This window comes from Rutilus rutilus (assembly GCF_951802725.1).
Source record: "Rutilus rutilus genome assembly, chromosome: 7".
NCBI classification, from domain to species: domain Eukaryota; kingdom Metazoa; phylum Chordata; class Actinopteri; order Cypriniformes; family Leuciscidae; genus Rutilus; species Rutilus rutilus.
The window spans coordinates 26154616-26172146 of NC_140221.1; the positions used below are offsets into that span (position 1 = coordinate 26154616).

At 35.5% G+C, this 17531-nt stretch overlaps 1 protein-coding gene across 1 annotated transcript in view; it reads left to right on the forward strand.

The window, feature by feature from the left end:
* rxfp2l (relaxin family peptide receptor 2, like) overlaps positions 1-17531 on the forward strand; it is a 36771-nt gene that overhangs the window by 13240 nt on the left and 6000 nt on the right. The window contains exons 4-15 of the mRNA XM_084414885.1: positions 2860-2965; positions 3475-3546; positions 6529-6600; positions 7234-7305; positions 7692-7763; positions 7954-8028; positions 9036-9107; positions 11866-11937; positions 12668-12739; positions 12987-13058; positions 15065-15136; positions 16912-17141. Coding sequence (XP_084271011.1) covers positions 2860-2965; positions 3475-3546; positions 6529-6600; positions 7234-7305; positions 7692-7763; positions 7954-8028; positions 9036-9107; positions 11866-11937; positions 12668-12739; positions 12987-13058; positions 15065-15136; positions 16912-17141 — 1059 coding nt within the window. The remainder of the gene's footprint in view (positions 1-2859; positions 2966-3474; positions 3547-6528; positions 6601-7233; positions 7306-7691; positions 7764-7953; positions 8029-9035; positions 9108-11865; positions 11938-12667; positions 12740-12986; positions 13059-15064; positions 15137-16911; positions 17142-17531) is intronic.

The window sequence follows — 17531 nt, forward strand, 5'->3', positions numbered from 1 at the left end:
TAAAGTACAGATAGCCTACCTTAAAATAGTATTCCAGTAAAAGTATCAGTAGTCCATGAAATTCCTTCTTGAATACATTCAGAAGTTTACTCAAGGGCAAAATGACTTGTTTACTAGTCATTTATTCAGCTGGTTAGTTAATATACTCCATAATCCTGCTCAAAATACCTATTTGAAGAGGGACCCCTGAGCCTGACATTATTATGAATCATTATGAGTTAGCATTCTTTAGCTCTGAGAATTATGTTTCTTCTGGATTGTCTAAGTTCTTAATAGGGCAAGACCAAACAGTAATTTGTACAGTTGAGATGTATGAATCAGTTGTAAACCTAAACGGCTGCATTCTGATCAGTCGAACTCACAGATTAATCACTAAATATGATTTGTGAATCGGTTAAACCTATTCATTAATAAGAATCAGTTCAAAAGAATGCTTCGTTCACAAATTGGGCATTGTTCTCACATATTGGAGCAGGTCTTAAATTCTTCCGTTTTATATAAAGATAATCTGTATTTATTAGTCAAATGTAGTGGTGGAGTAAAAATAAGAAATTATGCTTTGGAATGTAGTATTGTTTTAACCTTTTTTAAATTCAGCTCCCAACAAACAATTAAGAATACTAAATAAGAAACCCCACAGGAAAACTGTGCATGCTCTTCCTGACTGTCAAGCTTAGGTTAGGTGAGACAGACCCAGTTGTCTTAGAGCCTGAATGTGTCAGAAAATGATTTTCAAACTCACTTGGGGATTAGCTATTGTCTCAGATGTGTTGAGTGGGTTGAAAGAGGTGAAGACTTTGTGAGCTATCATGGACAAACAATATGTGAAAAGACTGTAGCACTGTAGACTAGGGTGGTCCTTATCAAGTCCAATTTTTTGTGTGCAAAATGTTAGTGTCTTAACCTCTTAAACTGTTCCTTTTAACTTCAAAATTGGAAATATGCAAAAATGTTGACAAAAAAAATGATATTTAGAGGTAGATCAATCATGTGGAAGATTGCCTATGTTAAGCTGTGCGGCGTTATTGTGATATGCAAGTAATATTAAAAGTTGCTGCAAATGAACTACATTTTATTGAAATCAGAGCAACACTGACATGACAACAACGACAACAATCTCAAAAAAAGCACAAAGTTTTCAACAATCCCTCATTTCTGATGCTCAGCAGCCAGTGTTGACTTTTTGCAGTCTGGATAGATCTTCCACCACATGAAGGAGAAACTGCAATTGTTCTTCAGAGTGTGTGAGATAGCCATTGTATTCTTCAATCAGAGCCACTCCTCTCTCGACTACTTTCATTGCATGTATAATTGCCTGTGCCTCCTGATAATCTGCTTGATTCGGCCAAAGTTCCGGGTCAATTTCAAGGAACATAATGTAATTTTTTAAACCAAAAAATGTGCTCTAAACCCAAACAATAACCAAGGTGATCATCAATAGAAATATGTATTGATTCCACCAGGAAAGGTAAATCTGCTAAAACTGGTCATGGGTGGATTAATTTGGATTTAGTTTCTACAATAAGTAAACTGAGATATGTATCTAAAATACATATTTAGGAACATATGGAGCATATGGAATATGTGGAGATTTTTGGGGAATTTTACTAGCCAGGTACAATACCAATTCAAATGATCGTTTTTTGCGAAAATCATCAAAATCTCAGAAAGTTTAAAGCTATTGAGCTACCAGTAATTATTATGTTACTGGCATACAAATTGGCATGCTGTATTTTCTTATATAAAGGAACAATTTGAAGGGTTAAGAGCATGACAATTGGAGACTTTAAAAATAAGGACCACCCTACTGTAGACTGTTTTTGCAATGAATGCTTTAGAATTCTAAGGGCCAGATTTACTAACAGCTTGCGCCAGCACAAACCCTGTTTTGTCGTTAAAAAACTACTGTCAGGATTTACTAAAGACACAGTGAAAAATTTGCACTGAAAGGTGTGGACAGGGTTTTATTTTTGCGACTGACCTTATTGCATATGCATTTATTGGAGTTTCACTTTCAGGCGCAACATTTATGGCAGGTTAAAATGAGTGTGATGCACTTTTTATGAACTGAACAAGAATGCAGCTGGAGCAGTGTAATACATTAATGAGAAATGTGAAAGAATTTGGAGGTGTGATAGGACATTTCCACAGTAAATGGAGACTTTAAATTTAAATCATTCTCCCTCTCTCTTTTTCTCTCTGTCTGATTTCAACTTCACATCAATACACATTGTTTACGCAGTTTAACTGGATCAAACATGAAGCATAGCAATTTATTTAACTAGGAAACAAAAGCTTTCAAATGGTCATGGTTGTGATGCCATGCTGTTTTTAAATGGATTGAATAAGGCATGAAAAGAACTGAAGCACAGATTGTATACACTAATGGGGAATACAAAAGGGTTTGAGAGGGTTTGAAACAACAAAAGCGTGTTTTGTCATGTTAATGGCAGGACTTATCTATTTGGGAAGATATAAGGTAATCTGTCTCTTTGTCTCTTTCATGATTTCTGTCTTTATTAAATTATTTCTGAGGTATAAAGTCAATGCCCATCAGTACAGTCCCTGCAGATGAAACATTATAGCCTGTCTCATGAAATCAAATACACACACACACACACACACACACATGGAGAGAGAGAGAGAGCAAGACCATCAATGGATCCTAATTATACACTTAGTACCTTTACAAGGACACATTACCATTCTTATCTAAAATGAAATGAAATTGCCTGACCAACCATTTTCATTATTAATATGGAAATTCTAGATGTGCAAATAGTACCGTACAGCATTTATTTTCAATGAGCAGTATTCCTGTGGGGTTTTAATGGCCTGTTTCTGTGTGTGTGTTTTCAGTGTTAGATGTCTATCCAGATGTGTGTCATTGTGAGGGATGGAAGGTGAACTGTAATGGCAAAAACCTTCTCCATGTTCCTGCTGTGTCATCTAATGTAACTGCACTGTAAGTATAACACCAGAAGAGAGCAAGAGACCTTCACCTCTGTTACACATTACAGCCGGCATGACACGGGAGTCCTGTTGTAAAAACAAAAAGACAGGACTTGAATTTTTCCATCAGGAATTGATTGGATGGTTGTGGTGTGCTATCGCTTTGATCTCATGTGAGTGACAGTTTGTCCTGCCCTTGTACCAGTAAACGCATCATCAGAGAAGAGATGTTGTTATTTTGATTAAAGATTACGAGGGCACGGATTTGTAAAAAAAATAAATAAATTCTTTTTGAAAATTATTTCATTTGATTTCATGGTGACTTGCAGGACTTCATGTTTGATGGTTTTAGATGGGATTTGGGTGCTGGTCAGTCTGGAAGGCAAGATGACTTACCAAAACCCACTAGGACCAGCAACCCACCTAGCATCCCAGGCTGGGAACGAGACGCAAATCATTATAGTTGATTTCCAATCAGTTTTCCAAATGTAATTGTTATTTTCCTTCCTTTGCTGCCCTCAGAGAGCTGAACAGTAACAGAATTGAATCTCTCTCTCGTGATCTGTTCATCCGCTATAGACACCTGGAGAGACTGTGAGTGACACTTCATCCTTTCATCTCATCTTCTCCTCTCCTAATCCCTCTCTGTTATCTTTTCTAAGCTTTTTAAATGTCTGAGTCTCCTTGCCTTGAGCTCAAGTCATGATGATTTATGAATGATGATTAACAACAGCTTTGCAATTATTCTTTTTTTCCTTTTCTTTAAAATACCGAGCAGAGAGCTGTCAGAATATGCTTGTGTGTGTGTGTGTGTGTGTGTGTGTGTGTGTGTTTACTTAAAGGGTTAGTTCACCCGAAAATGAAAGTTCTGTCATTAATTGCTCACCCTCATGTCTTTCCAAACCTGTAAAACTTTTGTTCATATTCGGAACAAAAAACGAGATCTTTTTAATCCAATCTGAGAGCTTTCTGTCCCTCCATTGACAGCCTATGCAACTGACACTTCCAAGGCCCAGAAGTAAAGACTTCCATGTGACTGCAGTGATTTAACCTCAATTTTATGAAGCAAAGCGAGTGTTTTATTTGCACAAAAAACATTCACGCAACAACGTTTGCTCTCGCATCAACATAACACGCATACGTTGTGGTGCTCTTGTTGGAGATTAACACTTTGTAAATAAAGTGGTTAAAATTATTTTTAGCGCCGCTTCAAAAACTGAGGTTAAACCACTGGAGTCACTTGGATTATAATTTTATGATGTATTTACTAGCTTTCTGGGGCTTGAAAGTGGTAGTTGTGTAGCTGTCAATGGATGGACAGAAAGCTCTCAGATTTAATTAAAAAGAGCTTCATTTGGGTTCCGAGTTATTAATGACAGAACTTTCATTTTTGGGTGAACTAACCCTTTAAGGGTTCAAAATAACACTCCAACTGCAAATAAAAAAGGTAAAACTTAATTTTACAGTGTCCCTGTTACACATTACATGTTCTTCTTATAGTAATAACATTAAATGATGCATCATTCCAACACTAAACCAAACCCTATACAAAGTTCATGTTGTGAATAAATATTACACAGTACTTATATGTATAATTACACTGCAACAATAAGACCTTAAAGTAAAGTGTAACTAAAAAATTGGCCAGTTGGACCATTACTTTATAGGGCTCTGCAGCGTTTTACTTAAACTATATGAATTATAATCTGACTTTGATTGATGTTAGCGAAACATTTAAAACATATACTAAAAAAATTATCTGTGTTCTAAGTACTTTTGCCAGAGATTAATCATCAGAATTTGATCTATGATGGCAGAATATTCTGAAAACTGGTTGCATATAATTCCCCATATTAATCATCCAAAACAAATGTATAGGAATAAAATCATCGTATTTCTTGTTCGTATATAAAACTGCAAATGACAATGGCATACACTTAAATAATCCAAATGTAGTAGTAATAAGGGAAAAAATAATGTAAAATACAGTTTCATGGCCAATTGCCATTGACAAATAAAATAATTTTAGACCCTTGTTATGTTCATGGTTATGTTTGCATGGACATAATGGCACCTTCTTTTTCTGAATCCTCTTTCCCTTACACTTTTTCTTTTGCTGACAAAAAAAAGAAAAAAAAGAAAAAAAGTCCCCCTCTCCCTTCCCGAGTGTAGTGGAGGTTTTTAAAGCTCAACTTTCTTTGTAGAGATCAGACAGGATGACATTTGTATTGTCCATCAAAGTTCAACAGTGTAGCACTCAGTGTAGCCAGACAACAATTATTCTCAGACAGACAGAGGCCTTCACAAGACATCTCATCAATTTATAATTATGAATGACAGACATTGCTTAGAAAACTTCATAATAAAGATAACCATCATATGTTCCATCACAGTTTGATGTAAATAAACAAAAACAACTCTTTGAATGGTTTAAATGTTTCTGTTCCCACAGCAACCACAAATTAATTACATATAGTATGTTTTGCTTTCGATCTATATGCCATTTTTTTTCAGTTCTTTGATTGTGTGAAAGGTTTTTATCTAATAACTGACATGTTATTTTTAGGGAATTATGTGTTTCAGATAAAGGGTTTGTAAGTGTACTGATATGTACACTACAACTTGAACGTTTGGGGTTGGTTCGATTTTTAAATGTTTCTGAAAGAGGTCTTGTATATGCTCACCAAGGCGTAAATACACCAATAAAACAAATACAGTAAAAACAGTATATTGTGGAACTATTCTATCGGTTTTCTATTTTAAATGTAATTTATTCCTATGGCAAAGCTGAATTTTCAGCATCATCACTCCAGTCTTCAGTGTCATGATCCTTCAGAAATCATTTTGATATACTGATTTGGTGCTCAAGAAACGTTTCTTATTATTATACATTTTAAATCAGTTGTTCTACTTAATATTTTTGTGGAAACCTTAATACAGTCTTTGATGAATAGAAAGTTCAAAATAATTTTTTCTGAAATAGAAATCTTTTGTAACATTATAAATGTATTTACTGTCACTTTTGATCAATTTAATGCATCCTTGCTGAATAAAAGTATTATTTTCTTTTGAATGGTAGTGTACATAATAATGATATTTGTCAGTGGGGTTTGTAAATATCATATAACATCATCATGACTCATGACTCATCCAATTATTATCTCAAAATGAAGACGGGACAGGATGATTCCACAAATCACAGGGGTCTTATATAATCTGAAGGGGTTTATTTACAGTAAGGACTGGCTGAGTGTACATTATACCAGTTATTACATGATTACTTAGCAATTCAATAAATAAATGGACACAGAAAATTTATTTAAGTAAAACAAATATTTTATTAAGCGAGAAGAACCATAAAATGCAACAGGAATCGTGAAACTAGCATTGCATTGAATTGGTGGCCAGGCACATGGCAATCAATTATAGATTATGCAAATAGCGTAGATACAAAAATTTTACTGCAGGATGCCACGATAGTTCTTTTCTTTAGGGGTATAACTTTTTAATGAGGCAAAATATTCAGAGTTCACCTACAGCAATTACTCAAACTGAAAATATTCTCTCTCTCTGCAGACATTTGGAAAGTAACAATATAGAAATGATCTCCAAGAGGGCATTTTCAGGACTGATCTCCTTGCGTAAACTGTGAGTAGTGTGTGAATGAATAGTTTACTTACTGTGTGTGTGACTTTGCACAATCATATCAATGACACATCATGTATAATGTTACATCAGTCCTTCCCAGAGCTCCTGTTTAAATTGATGTGGAAACTGTACATAACTATCTCTCTATATAATTATGAGCTCCCCATCCATTTTTTTCCATTCAGTCAGTCTGAGGCTTTCATCATCCACTCATTCATCCATGAAAAATAAAAAGAAGGATGTTACAATCAGGATGGAGGCTTGATTCAGGCAAAACAGATCCATGATCAAAGATTGAATTTTAATGCACCCTAATGCTTTTATTTGTTCAACTATGTTTCAATATACCTGAGCTCTTACTCTAAGTGGCCTGCTCCCATATTGATCTAATCAACATTATACGAAGAGTAATCAGCCAACTAGATGGAGGGAAAGAGATAGAGAAAGGAAGGAAATAACTGACTGGAGGCAGAAGGAACAGCAGTGAGGGTTATACAGAAGATGGCCTTTGTAATGATACAGCTTATCAAAACCCATTTAAACCTCTGACCTCCAGTAGTGTGTCCTTCTCTTTTTCTTTGTCTCGTTCTGTCTCTCTCTCTCTCACTCTCTCTCTCTTTCTCGTTTTTGCAGTTTTTTGACTCAAAATAGGATTGCGTCTCTGAAAGCAGGAATATTTAGTGACCTCAGCAGTCTGGAGTGGCTGTAAGTAGAAATACACAGACACATACATACTCGCATTCAATTAGGAATTGCAATTTCTCTCTCACTTTCTTTGTCTCATTCTTTTTGTTTATGTCTGTTTCTTAGGCTGTTTCTCCTTCTCTGTTTTGCTGTTTGCTTTTACATTTTTTTTCAATCAGGCATAATTGATGGATTGTGTTTGTTCTCTGTGAGAACGAAATGCAAAATCATTTAAATGAATCTCACTCTTTCAGGGCTCAAAACCTGCTCTCATTACCAAACAAAGAGCTTCATCATGCTCTCCTTAAAAGACTTGGGGTTTCTGCAAAGGTTATTATTTCAGATGAAGTTCAGATGATTTTTGGGGTCACTCTTTTGAATATATGTGTGTTTGTCTGCATGTGTAGGATTCTGGATGAGAACAGAATGTCATCTCTGCGTCAGAAGTCTTTTGAAGGCCTGAAATCATTATTTTTCCTGTAAGAGTAACTTCTAATTCACCTTGGCAGATATATCAAATAGATGAATCTATTGTATATTGTGCATAGACCTACAAAAGAGAAGGAAAAATAGAAAAATTATACCTGTCAAATGTTTTTCATTTATTGTAAACTGATTTCTCTGTTGAATGTGTTGTATAGCTCAAGAATGGATGTATGTATTTTGCAGGTCTTTATTAAATAACTCTGTCGAACAGTTTCCTAAAACCTCGATTTGCCTTGAGATGCCCCGTCTGAACTGGTTGTGAGTTACAAATATGACACTTTCATTGCATTACATCTTAAATAAATCCATGAAGCATTTACATATATACATGAAGTAAAATATGTTTAAAATATGTAATAAATGTGCTGTTTATTAAGATCACAATTAAGATAGAAATGTATTTGGACACTTTCTGTTGTCAAACATTAGTAGACCATGGTTATAATTATTGTGATGAACTACTCTGCTCAGTTATCTTTATGAACTTGAGGGGAACTGACTTTATACATCCACTAAACATCAGTTGGTTTACAATAATATCAACAAATTGCTCTGAGAAAAGGTCCACTGTCATTTTTTTGTGGACACTCTGCCTGCAATAGCACAAGGTTTGAAAGATGCTCCTACGTGTTACTCTAATCACTGGTTTCTCTAGTGCTAGGAGGAGTAATACTATATATCCGGCTTTCTAACTTTGTTAATGCTCAAATGTGGGCGATAAGTGGGTCTGTTAATTGTGGAAGTACGAGCCAATTTTGCAGCTTTGTTTCTGTAAATGATCTTTTTTTTCACTGGGAAGTAAGTTTTGAGTTCTGAGAGTCACAGTCTATTTTCGTAGTGTAATCAACAAAAATTGTATTCCTCATAGTATGACCCCTTTAAGTGTCCAAATAAGGGTAACATTTATTTCGATGGTCAACTTTAGAGAATTTACTAACTTTAAGTAACTTTACAACATCTTAACTAACTCTCATTAAAATATTAGTAGAACATCTGCTTAATATCTGCTAAACTACAAACTTATTCTACTGACCCAAACCTTAACACCTGACCCTAACCTTACAGTCTACCAATACTCTAATGACTCAAAACTCAGTTACTTTTACTGTAGTTTGTAGAATGTATAAAGTGGACCATCGAAATAAAGTGTAACCCAATTATGCTTGGGGACCCCTTTATTTTTTAAACCAAAATCTTGATATTTAATAATTTTGACTTCATTGCTTCACACTTCAGTGATCAGCTGCAGTTGTTTGTCATTGCAGGGAAATGGAGGGTAATAGAATTTCATCTCTCTGGGCATCAAGTTTTAAGAACTGCTCCTCTCTCACTGTCTTGTGAGTATACACACACACGCACACACACACAGTAACATTCAATGTAAACTGCAGTGAGTGTTGTGGGATCCAGGGTATTTATATTATAGACTGTTTATTTGTCACAGCTGAGTGTGGGAGACAGAGAGAGAAGTGGAACTCATCTAAAGCTCCTCCTGAGTCTCTCGGCTCGGCTGGAAACACTTACAAATAAATGCAGATTTAGGTTGAAGTGAATAATTTAAGACCTTAGCAGATTAAAGACATCGGGAATGAATAAATTACAATAATTACTCATGTTTTAGATGTACATGTTGATATGCATCACGAATATCTGGTGCTGTAGTGTAAGGCCTTTGATTTGATCTGTCAATGACATTTGAAGGACACTCCGTCCTGAGAGACAGAGCTCGCTGCATTACGACAGCTTCTCTCTCTCTCTCTTTCTGTTCCAATTTTTCAAATTCCTTTTACAGTTTTTTTCAATTGCTAACAAGCATCGGTCAATACTGAAGCCACATTTTCAAAACTCTTCATACAGTCTGCATTACCAAGATGAATCTTGGCCAAACAGTTAATCTCACCTCCAAAACTCACTCAGACCAACAAAACACTTTAAACATGTCTTCAAATAAACACTGGCAAGAATTCTCATTCAGAAAACATGCATTTCATTCATAACACACTGACCTAAAAAACACTAACAACAGGGAGCATTACATAAATCATGAACTTTTATTTTTATTCTTCTATGATAAGAATAAGATCTTTACTGACTGTAAAATTTTACCGACTACTGAATTTTTAAGGAATTTTACTGACAGCATAAAGAATGAATGAGAAATGCATCAGCAATTATTTTTTAAAATAAATCTTTACATATATTAATTTACATAAAGTGTGAATATGAATGTGTGTGTCTCATCCTGTGATGGAGTAGCCATCTGTCCAGGGTGTTATCCTGCCTACGACCCGAGACACTGGGAAAGACTCCAGCCTCCCCACAACCCTACACATGACAAGCGCTTTGGAAAATGTATGGAATAGATGGATGGATGGATGGATGGATGGATGTACAGTACTGTGAGGATTCTAGTCCTCCTTCTCTCTGCCAGTCTTCTTTCCCTATGTGTCTTCCTTGATCCATGTTTCCAAACAAAATAACTCTGAAGCCATCCCGATTTACCAAAAGATGACTGAAAAAAAAAAAGACTACACTGTAATAGAAACTAAAAATAGGACACCTTGATACGCTTTCAGCTGAAATTCCAATTAGTTGTGTTTGTAATAATTATCATTTAATTTCATTGTAAATACTCCTGCAAATAATTCCTGCAAAAATGCACAGAGTTTGCCATCATTCTGATTTGAATGTGCTTTTATCAGTTTTGAAAACAGTGTGTTATAGTGTATAGTGTTTTGCAGATGGTGAAGTATGAATGACAAAAATCAAGCCTGATTTTCAAAATCATACCTGTAGGAATACGACGCCTATCACTGTATCCATATATAAGCTCCTTCAGTGTTATCAGCAGCTATTGCGTTTCTCAGGAGCTAATTACCCTCCTCCCTCCCCAGCTCCTCCTCTCTTCAGACAGGATTTGGCATTCTGATTACCCCTGAATCAGACTAAAATTCTCTAATTATGTTGTACATTAAAATTAATTAATGATATCTGCAATACATTCATGTTGGTTCTGTTCTGTTTACCCTAAGGGGGGTTATTGCTGCTCTTACCCATGCTAGGCTGCATGCGCAGGGAGTTCTCGCCCAGAACAGAACCATACCGCCAATCCTAACTGTATGATAATAGTCAATTGTATTTGACGAGAGTGGTCCTGACAGAATGAATTCATGAATTTTGGGAGATGTGGTCATTGAATGCATGTGTGACAGCAATAAAAAATGATTCACAGTTTGGTCCGCATAGACTTCTGTTTTGCTGAATGTGTGAAGAGCTTTAGCGAGACAAAAGAGTTCCTCAAAATAATACAATTTCCACTACAGAATGCGATTTTGTACAGTATATAGACTTACATAATCTGAGAGGTGGTAGAAATGACATGTGTTGGATAAGAAAGTATTACATAAATTACATAATTATCCATTGATGCATGTACTGTATGCTGGCCTGTCTTTAGTTGACAAATGCTGTGAGTGTGCAACGTGTGTTTTGAGGGAATTTATTTTCTTTTATAAGTCCACAGGGCTATAAGGAATTATATAATCATTGAAGAAACTGCCATTGACACCATGATGAAAAGGATTAATTAATATTCTAGCATCTGAGAGACTGAATTCTCTTTTATACTTTTTGGGATGTTACTGAATCGACTGAAGGGACAGTGTTTGTTGTGATATCTGATCCAATTCATTCACTCTATTCCGCAACTCAAAGCTGTTTCAGTTATCACAAAAGAATACATTTCTTCAAAAATGTAAATATTTCATGTCTTCGATACATCCAGTGCTTTTCAGACCTAACCTGTGACTAATCAGATCCTTGTGGCTTGTGTACTCAAGCATTATAGAACATGTTTGAGATCATTCCTGGAAGCATTAACATGATGATATGAATAGTTCTGAATATGAATAAGTGTTCATATAAGAGTAAGAATAAGAGTACAAGAATAAGCACTCTTGTTAAACTCAGAGATAGAGACAGAGCTGATTTACATATAGATGTAAATCAGCATCATTCTGCAGCACTGAAGGCCTTGGTGAAAAGGGGAATAAGTTTGAGACCGTGTTATTATATGTGTGTCTTTTTCTGGTTTAGAGCTCTGAGGAGAAACCACATCAGCTCTATTGAGGAGGGAACATTTGAAGACATGCAAAGATTGATAGACCTGTGAGTATACATGTGCACACTAAGTGAAGGCATTCATTTCAATGTAGTCCCCAGTTCATTGCTTGTAAAAATGTGTGCGCCAGAGAGAGAAAGAGAGACCCTATTTGTGAATTTTCAAGGTTAGTTCACCTACAGTACAAATGAAAATTCCGTCCATCGTTCTTGTTTACTCACCCTCATGTCGTTCCAAACCCACATTTCTTTCCTTCTTCCCTGAAAAACACACAAAAAATCGATGTTTATATAACTATCGCCCATACAACAAAAGCATATAGACATGAATTGTACAAAAGGGCTGAAGTTGGTATACATTCACATATGAGATTTGACAGCTAAGGTCGAGGCTAAGATTTTGAGTCAGTAAGTTTACTTTTGTTCTGTTTTTCACACTATTGTATGGCTTCGGGAGACTTGGAATATAGTGCACATGTTATGTATATGAAGCACTTTTTTTCTTGATTTTTGGAGCTGGACAGCCCTGGTCAAGTGTTTGTTTTGAATAGAAAAAAGCAGCATGAACATTTCTTCATATCTCTGCTGAGATTTGAAGGCAGTGAGAGAGAGATATAGGGAGGGAGAGAAACCTCCTGTGTAAATAACCTCAGCCTGATAAGCACAAGTGTTGGAACAAAGCTTCTATTTGAGGATCTTTTTTTTTCCAGTTTTATTTATTCAGTGAATGATTAAGGTGAAAAATGAGCTGCTGAATTTGCTGTGATTTGATTTACAGAGACGTGTCTATGAACCAGATTAAAGACCTGCCTCCATCTCTGTTCCAGAACCTCCAGAACCTCAAACAGCTGTGAGAGCCACGTTCTGCCCTTTATTATTTGTGGTGCAAATTGTGTTGTCTAAAAAGCTTAAAAGCTATGCAATATTTTTTCTTGAGGTTACCTCAGTGTTATTCACTTGTATTTGTGCTGATCTGCCCAGTGATTTATTGATTGGTTGAAAGCCTCTTTGGATGAAGTGACAGGCCTTATGAATCACAGAAGTATATTATGGACTTTATCAATAACTATTTTACTCTTTGTGTGTGTTTGTTATAGAAATATCTCCAACAACCCCCTGGAACGCATATACAGCAATCAATTTGACACTATGGTGAATCTGCAGTCACTGTGAGTAAACACAACATCAGTTACATTATATATTATATTGATGCTGTGTATTAGGAGAGAGCTTGTATTTATTCATGTTTGCAGAAATCTACATCATATTTACATGACATTCATGTCCGGTACATGACTATCTGTCTCAGCATGTGATCGACCTCAGACCGTTAATCAGAGAATAATTAAATATGAATTAGCTCTTTATACTGGTTCTGATTAGGCTGCCAATCATGATAACAAACACATAGCATTTTAATATTATTTGGTGGGTTTCATACTAAGGGTAAGGTTTAGACATTTTTTTTTGCCTATGTTATTGAAGAACGTGCAGGCGTTCAGGTCCTGGCATTTCCCACTCAGTGTCTTGGAGTGAAGTAGCTCAGTGTCGTCTTCACACTTCTGCTGGTTTGAGCTCTGTAGACCTGCACCACGTGATTTACAGAAGTAGGACATGTTCCTGGATCAACATCATATGTTGTTTCTGGAAATTCATTCCTTTCAGCCAATCATACCCTTACTCAGGAGACATTTTTATTGCTCAGAAGAGCAAGAGACTCCTTAAAATCCTGAGGCAAAATAAAAATAGAACTAAATGAAACAATTGTTGGCATAAAGTATATTGAGCTGTAAAATAAATTATATCTCTGAAACTTTTGGAAGAGTCTAATTGAGATTGCAAGGATCTAAGCAGAAAAATAGGACATTAAACAAAAGTAAAAGGTGCCATTTTCTCTTGATTTCATCTCATATTAAATAAATCTCATTTATGATTTTTTTCAAAGGTTAATAGAAATTGAACTTAATGTGAACCCTAACTATAATTCTTAAATCAGACGCCAGCAATTGGTTGATAGGAATGTTGTTCCAGGTTATGAAAGGACATAGATCCAGGAACAGCTTGTTGGCCTCCATTTCTATGCCACAGTTCTACAAGCAGACTCTCTATTTCAATCCCCTGTAAATCCTGCTGACCAAGGTCAGAAATGAACAATTCCAGGCATAGTGGCAAAAAGAAAAATAATTCTAATATTCTTAACCTTGTTAATATATCCTATATTGATATTATAATACTGTTTTTTTACTAATTAAATATTTAATATTTAAGACTACGTTTACATGACAATGTTCTAAAAACTGAAAAGTTTTTCCTTTGCGTTTTTTGCGTATAGACGACAACGCTGTCAAAACGATCCCCGTTCACAAGCATCTGAGGAAAACGATTAGAAACGCTGCGTTATGCTGCCAGGCCAGTAGTTGGCGATGTCACTTTGTAAAGAAACACTATAGACTGAACAACATGTAATGCGCATGCAAATTCTGTTTTTGTAGTTTACACAGAGACAATAACGGTATCGTTTTAAAAAACCTGCACTTTGAAACCTGTTTTCAAAAGTTTGCTTTTTCAGACCACCAAAACACTGTTGTTGTGTAAATGAACGGGCAAAAAGCATAGGTTTTTCTTTTTTTAGTTGTCGTGTGTCAGTGTCGTGTAAATGGCCCCTTAGATCTGGTTTATGTACTATTTATGCCTGTCAAGTTTAATATGCGTTTGAAGTATTTGACATACATGGATGGCACTCTCTGTCTTTTTTATATGAAAGAAATGCCCTTATAGATGTAAAACTGCCCCTGTAAATCAGTTCCAAACATTGCCCCATGTCATTGTTTTTCTTTTCTTTGTGAAAAATTATGTCTGGTTGTGTGTTACTGACTGGGCAGAGGGGAAATGATAAAATGTATAACATAAAAAAGCTAATTATCTTGACTGTAGGCTGATCCTCAGGTCGCAGTGAATGTTGTGTAGCAGTCCACACATGCACATGATGTTTAGTGAGATTCATGTCCAGAACTGCATTATTCACCAGCCTCTGTGTCTGGTCATGTATCTGCATTCATTGATATTTTTCATTATGTATTTATTCAGCTGCCATTATAGGTCTACAGTTCTCTACTTCTGGCTTTGAAAATGTACTTGTGAAGGTAAAATCTGCATCTGTCTGTTCTGTGTGCAGGAGTATGGAAGAGGTGGAGATTCCCAACATCAGCATCAGGATGTTCCGGCCCCTAACTAACCTCACTCACATGTGAGCATACAACATTTTTATTGTAAAACTTTTTTTTTTTTTTTTTTTTTGCTTACTTTTTATGCCATCTTACTTTTTATTTATTTATATATATATATATATATATATATATATATATATATATATATATATATATATAAATATATAAATAAATATATATATATATATATATATATATATATATATATATATATATATATATAGTTACATTATATATTCTTTAAACAATATTTTGTTGCACTTGTGTGCCCTCTGTGGAGAGTTATCAGTATGTTCCAGACCTTCAGATTTGCACTCAAATTCCTTACACACCATATAATAGTCTCTCATGAGTCAAAACAAACACCATGAAAACGTCCATTAAGCCAGTAGGTCACACAGCATGCCCTCTGAGTGAGATAGAGGGCGAGAGTGCAGAGAGAGGTCTTTACTCTTGAATGTAGGCTGGATAGTAGCTGTCAGACGAAGGGTGAATGATTACCGCATTTGAAAAGTCAAACCTGCCGGTAAATACAGCTCAACTTGAACTCTTGATTTTTCACAGGTGGCAAGATGACCTTGCCTCTCTCTGCTTGTGAAATATCTTTAACTTTTCTTCCATCAGATTTTATATCGCCAGAACAGATCCCCTCCGGAGAAATGAAAATGAAATAAAAAAAGCAGTAGAGAGTAGGCCTTCAGAGATGTTTTAAAAATGGAATGCCATCATTTCTTTGAGGAATGAGTCCCCTCTACACCAGCACCGAACAAAAGAGCCGCCGCGTGCCGAGAGGTGTTGTTCTGAAGTGAGTGCTGAACCTCACGCTGAACCTCTCTGCACTTTGATGTGGAGATGAGGTTTTCGGGATTGTTACTTTGCAGATAATCAGCCGCACTAGAAATTTACTTTTGATCTAAGACATGCCCACTCTAGCAGACTGTGACAGTAATAGAAGGTTAGCTCTGCATTTTACAAACCTGTTGATGTGTTTGGTGAAGTATAAATGTGAACAGAACTGTGTGTGTGCTGTAGTGAAACACGATTAAAGAACAGACAGAGGAACAGCTCGGGCTGGAGTGTTTGATTGTGCAGCAGGGAAAAAGTGTTCATTTAGGATGTAAGCATTAGGTATTTATTTGAAAACGTTCAAGAACATTGCGTTTTCTTAATGGATGCTGCCATCATTTACTCATCTTTGTGTCATTCTAAATGATTTTCTGGTTGCACTTTATTTTACATTACGTGTACTTACCTAAGAAAGTACTGATAAGGTTACTTGGGTTAAGTTTAAGTTTAGGTTTAGGGGTAGGTTCAGGGTTTAGTACCTAGTTATTACCCACTTAGTGTCATTACTACAATAAGTACATAGTATGGGGAACAGGACTGTAAAATAAAGTGCTACCGAATATCCTGACTATCCTTTTCCATAAAATGAAAGTGAATGATTATTAAACTTGAAGAGGTTCATATGACTTCAGTTCACTGAAGCCATATGAAAGCTTTGTGTAACACTGAAATTTAAGTATTGAAAAGAGTCACGAGAGAAATAACAATGTTCAATTTGTAAACAATTAGTTTTTTTATATATATATTTTTTTTTTTCAATGAATTGGTTAATTTAGTTCACAAATCCCATCTGAATGATTTGTTTACAAACTGGTTCTTGGATAAAGCAATTCCATTAATGTTTTTAATATCTTTTTTATATGATCATTAATGAAGTATGCAGTTATGTGTAAAACAAATGTTCTTTTCTGTTCTCTTTTTCTGTCATTTATGTGTTGGATAATTTTAGTTATTTTAAGCGTTTTGAATTCTGTGGATATTCTCCCAACGTGCGGAGCTGCAAACCAAACACAGATGGAATCTCGTCCTTTGAGAATCTGCTTGCAAACATCATCCTGCGCGTGTTTGTCTGGGTTGTCGCCTTCATCATTTGCTTCGGAAATATCTTCGTCATCTGTCTGCGGTCCTGCATTGCTTCAGAGAATCAACATCACACCATGGCCATCAAATCCCTCTGCTGTAAGTCCATTATACATCAAACATGAGCGTGACAAAACCAATATGCAGGATTCTACTGAACCCCAGTGAAGCTCAAGTGATCAATCAGACAAAATCCATTTCATGCATTAAACAGTGAGACACAAAAACGTATGAACTCAATGTACCCATTCTGACTACATCAGATAAGAGTGACATTTCTACACATCCACAATACAATCAACTAAAACACTTAACTGAAAAAAAAAACCCTGGTCAACATGAAATGGTCTTCGCAATCCATTTGACTTTGTAATATTTTAGATTGAATAAAACCCAATCTAAAATAGTTGATGATATTCAACAAGAAAAATGACATGAGGTAAGATGCAAGACCTTTTTTAGATTTTCATTAAATATTATTTTATACAC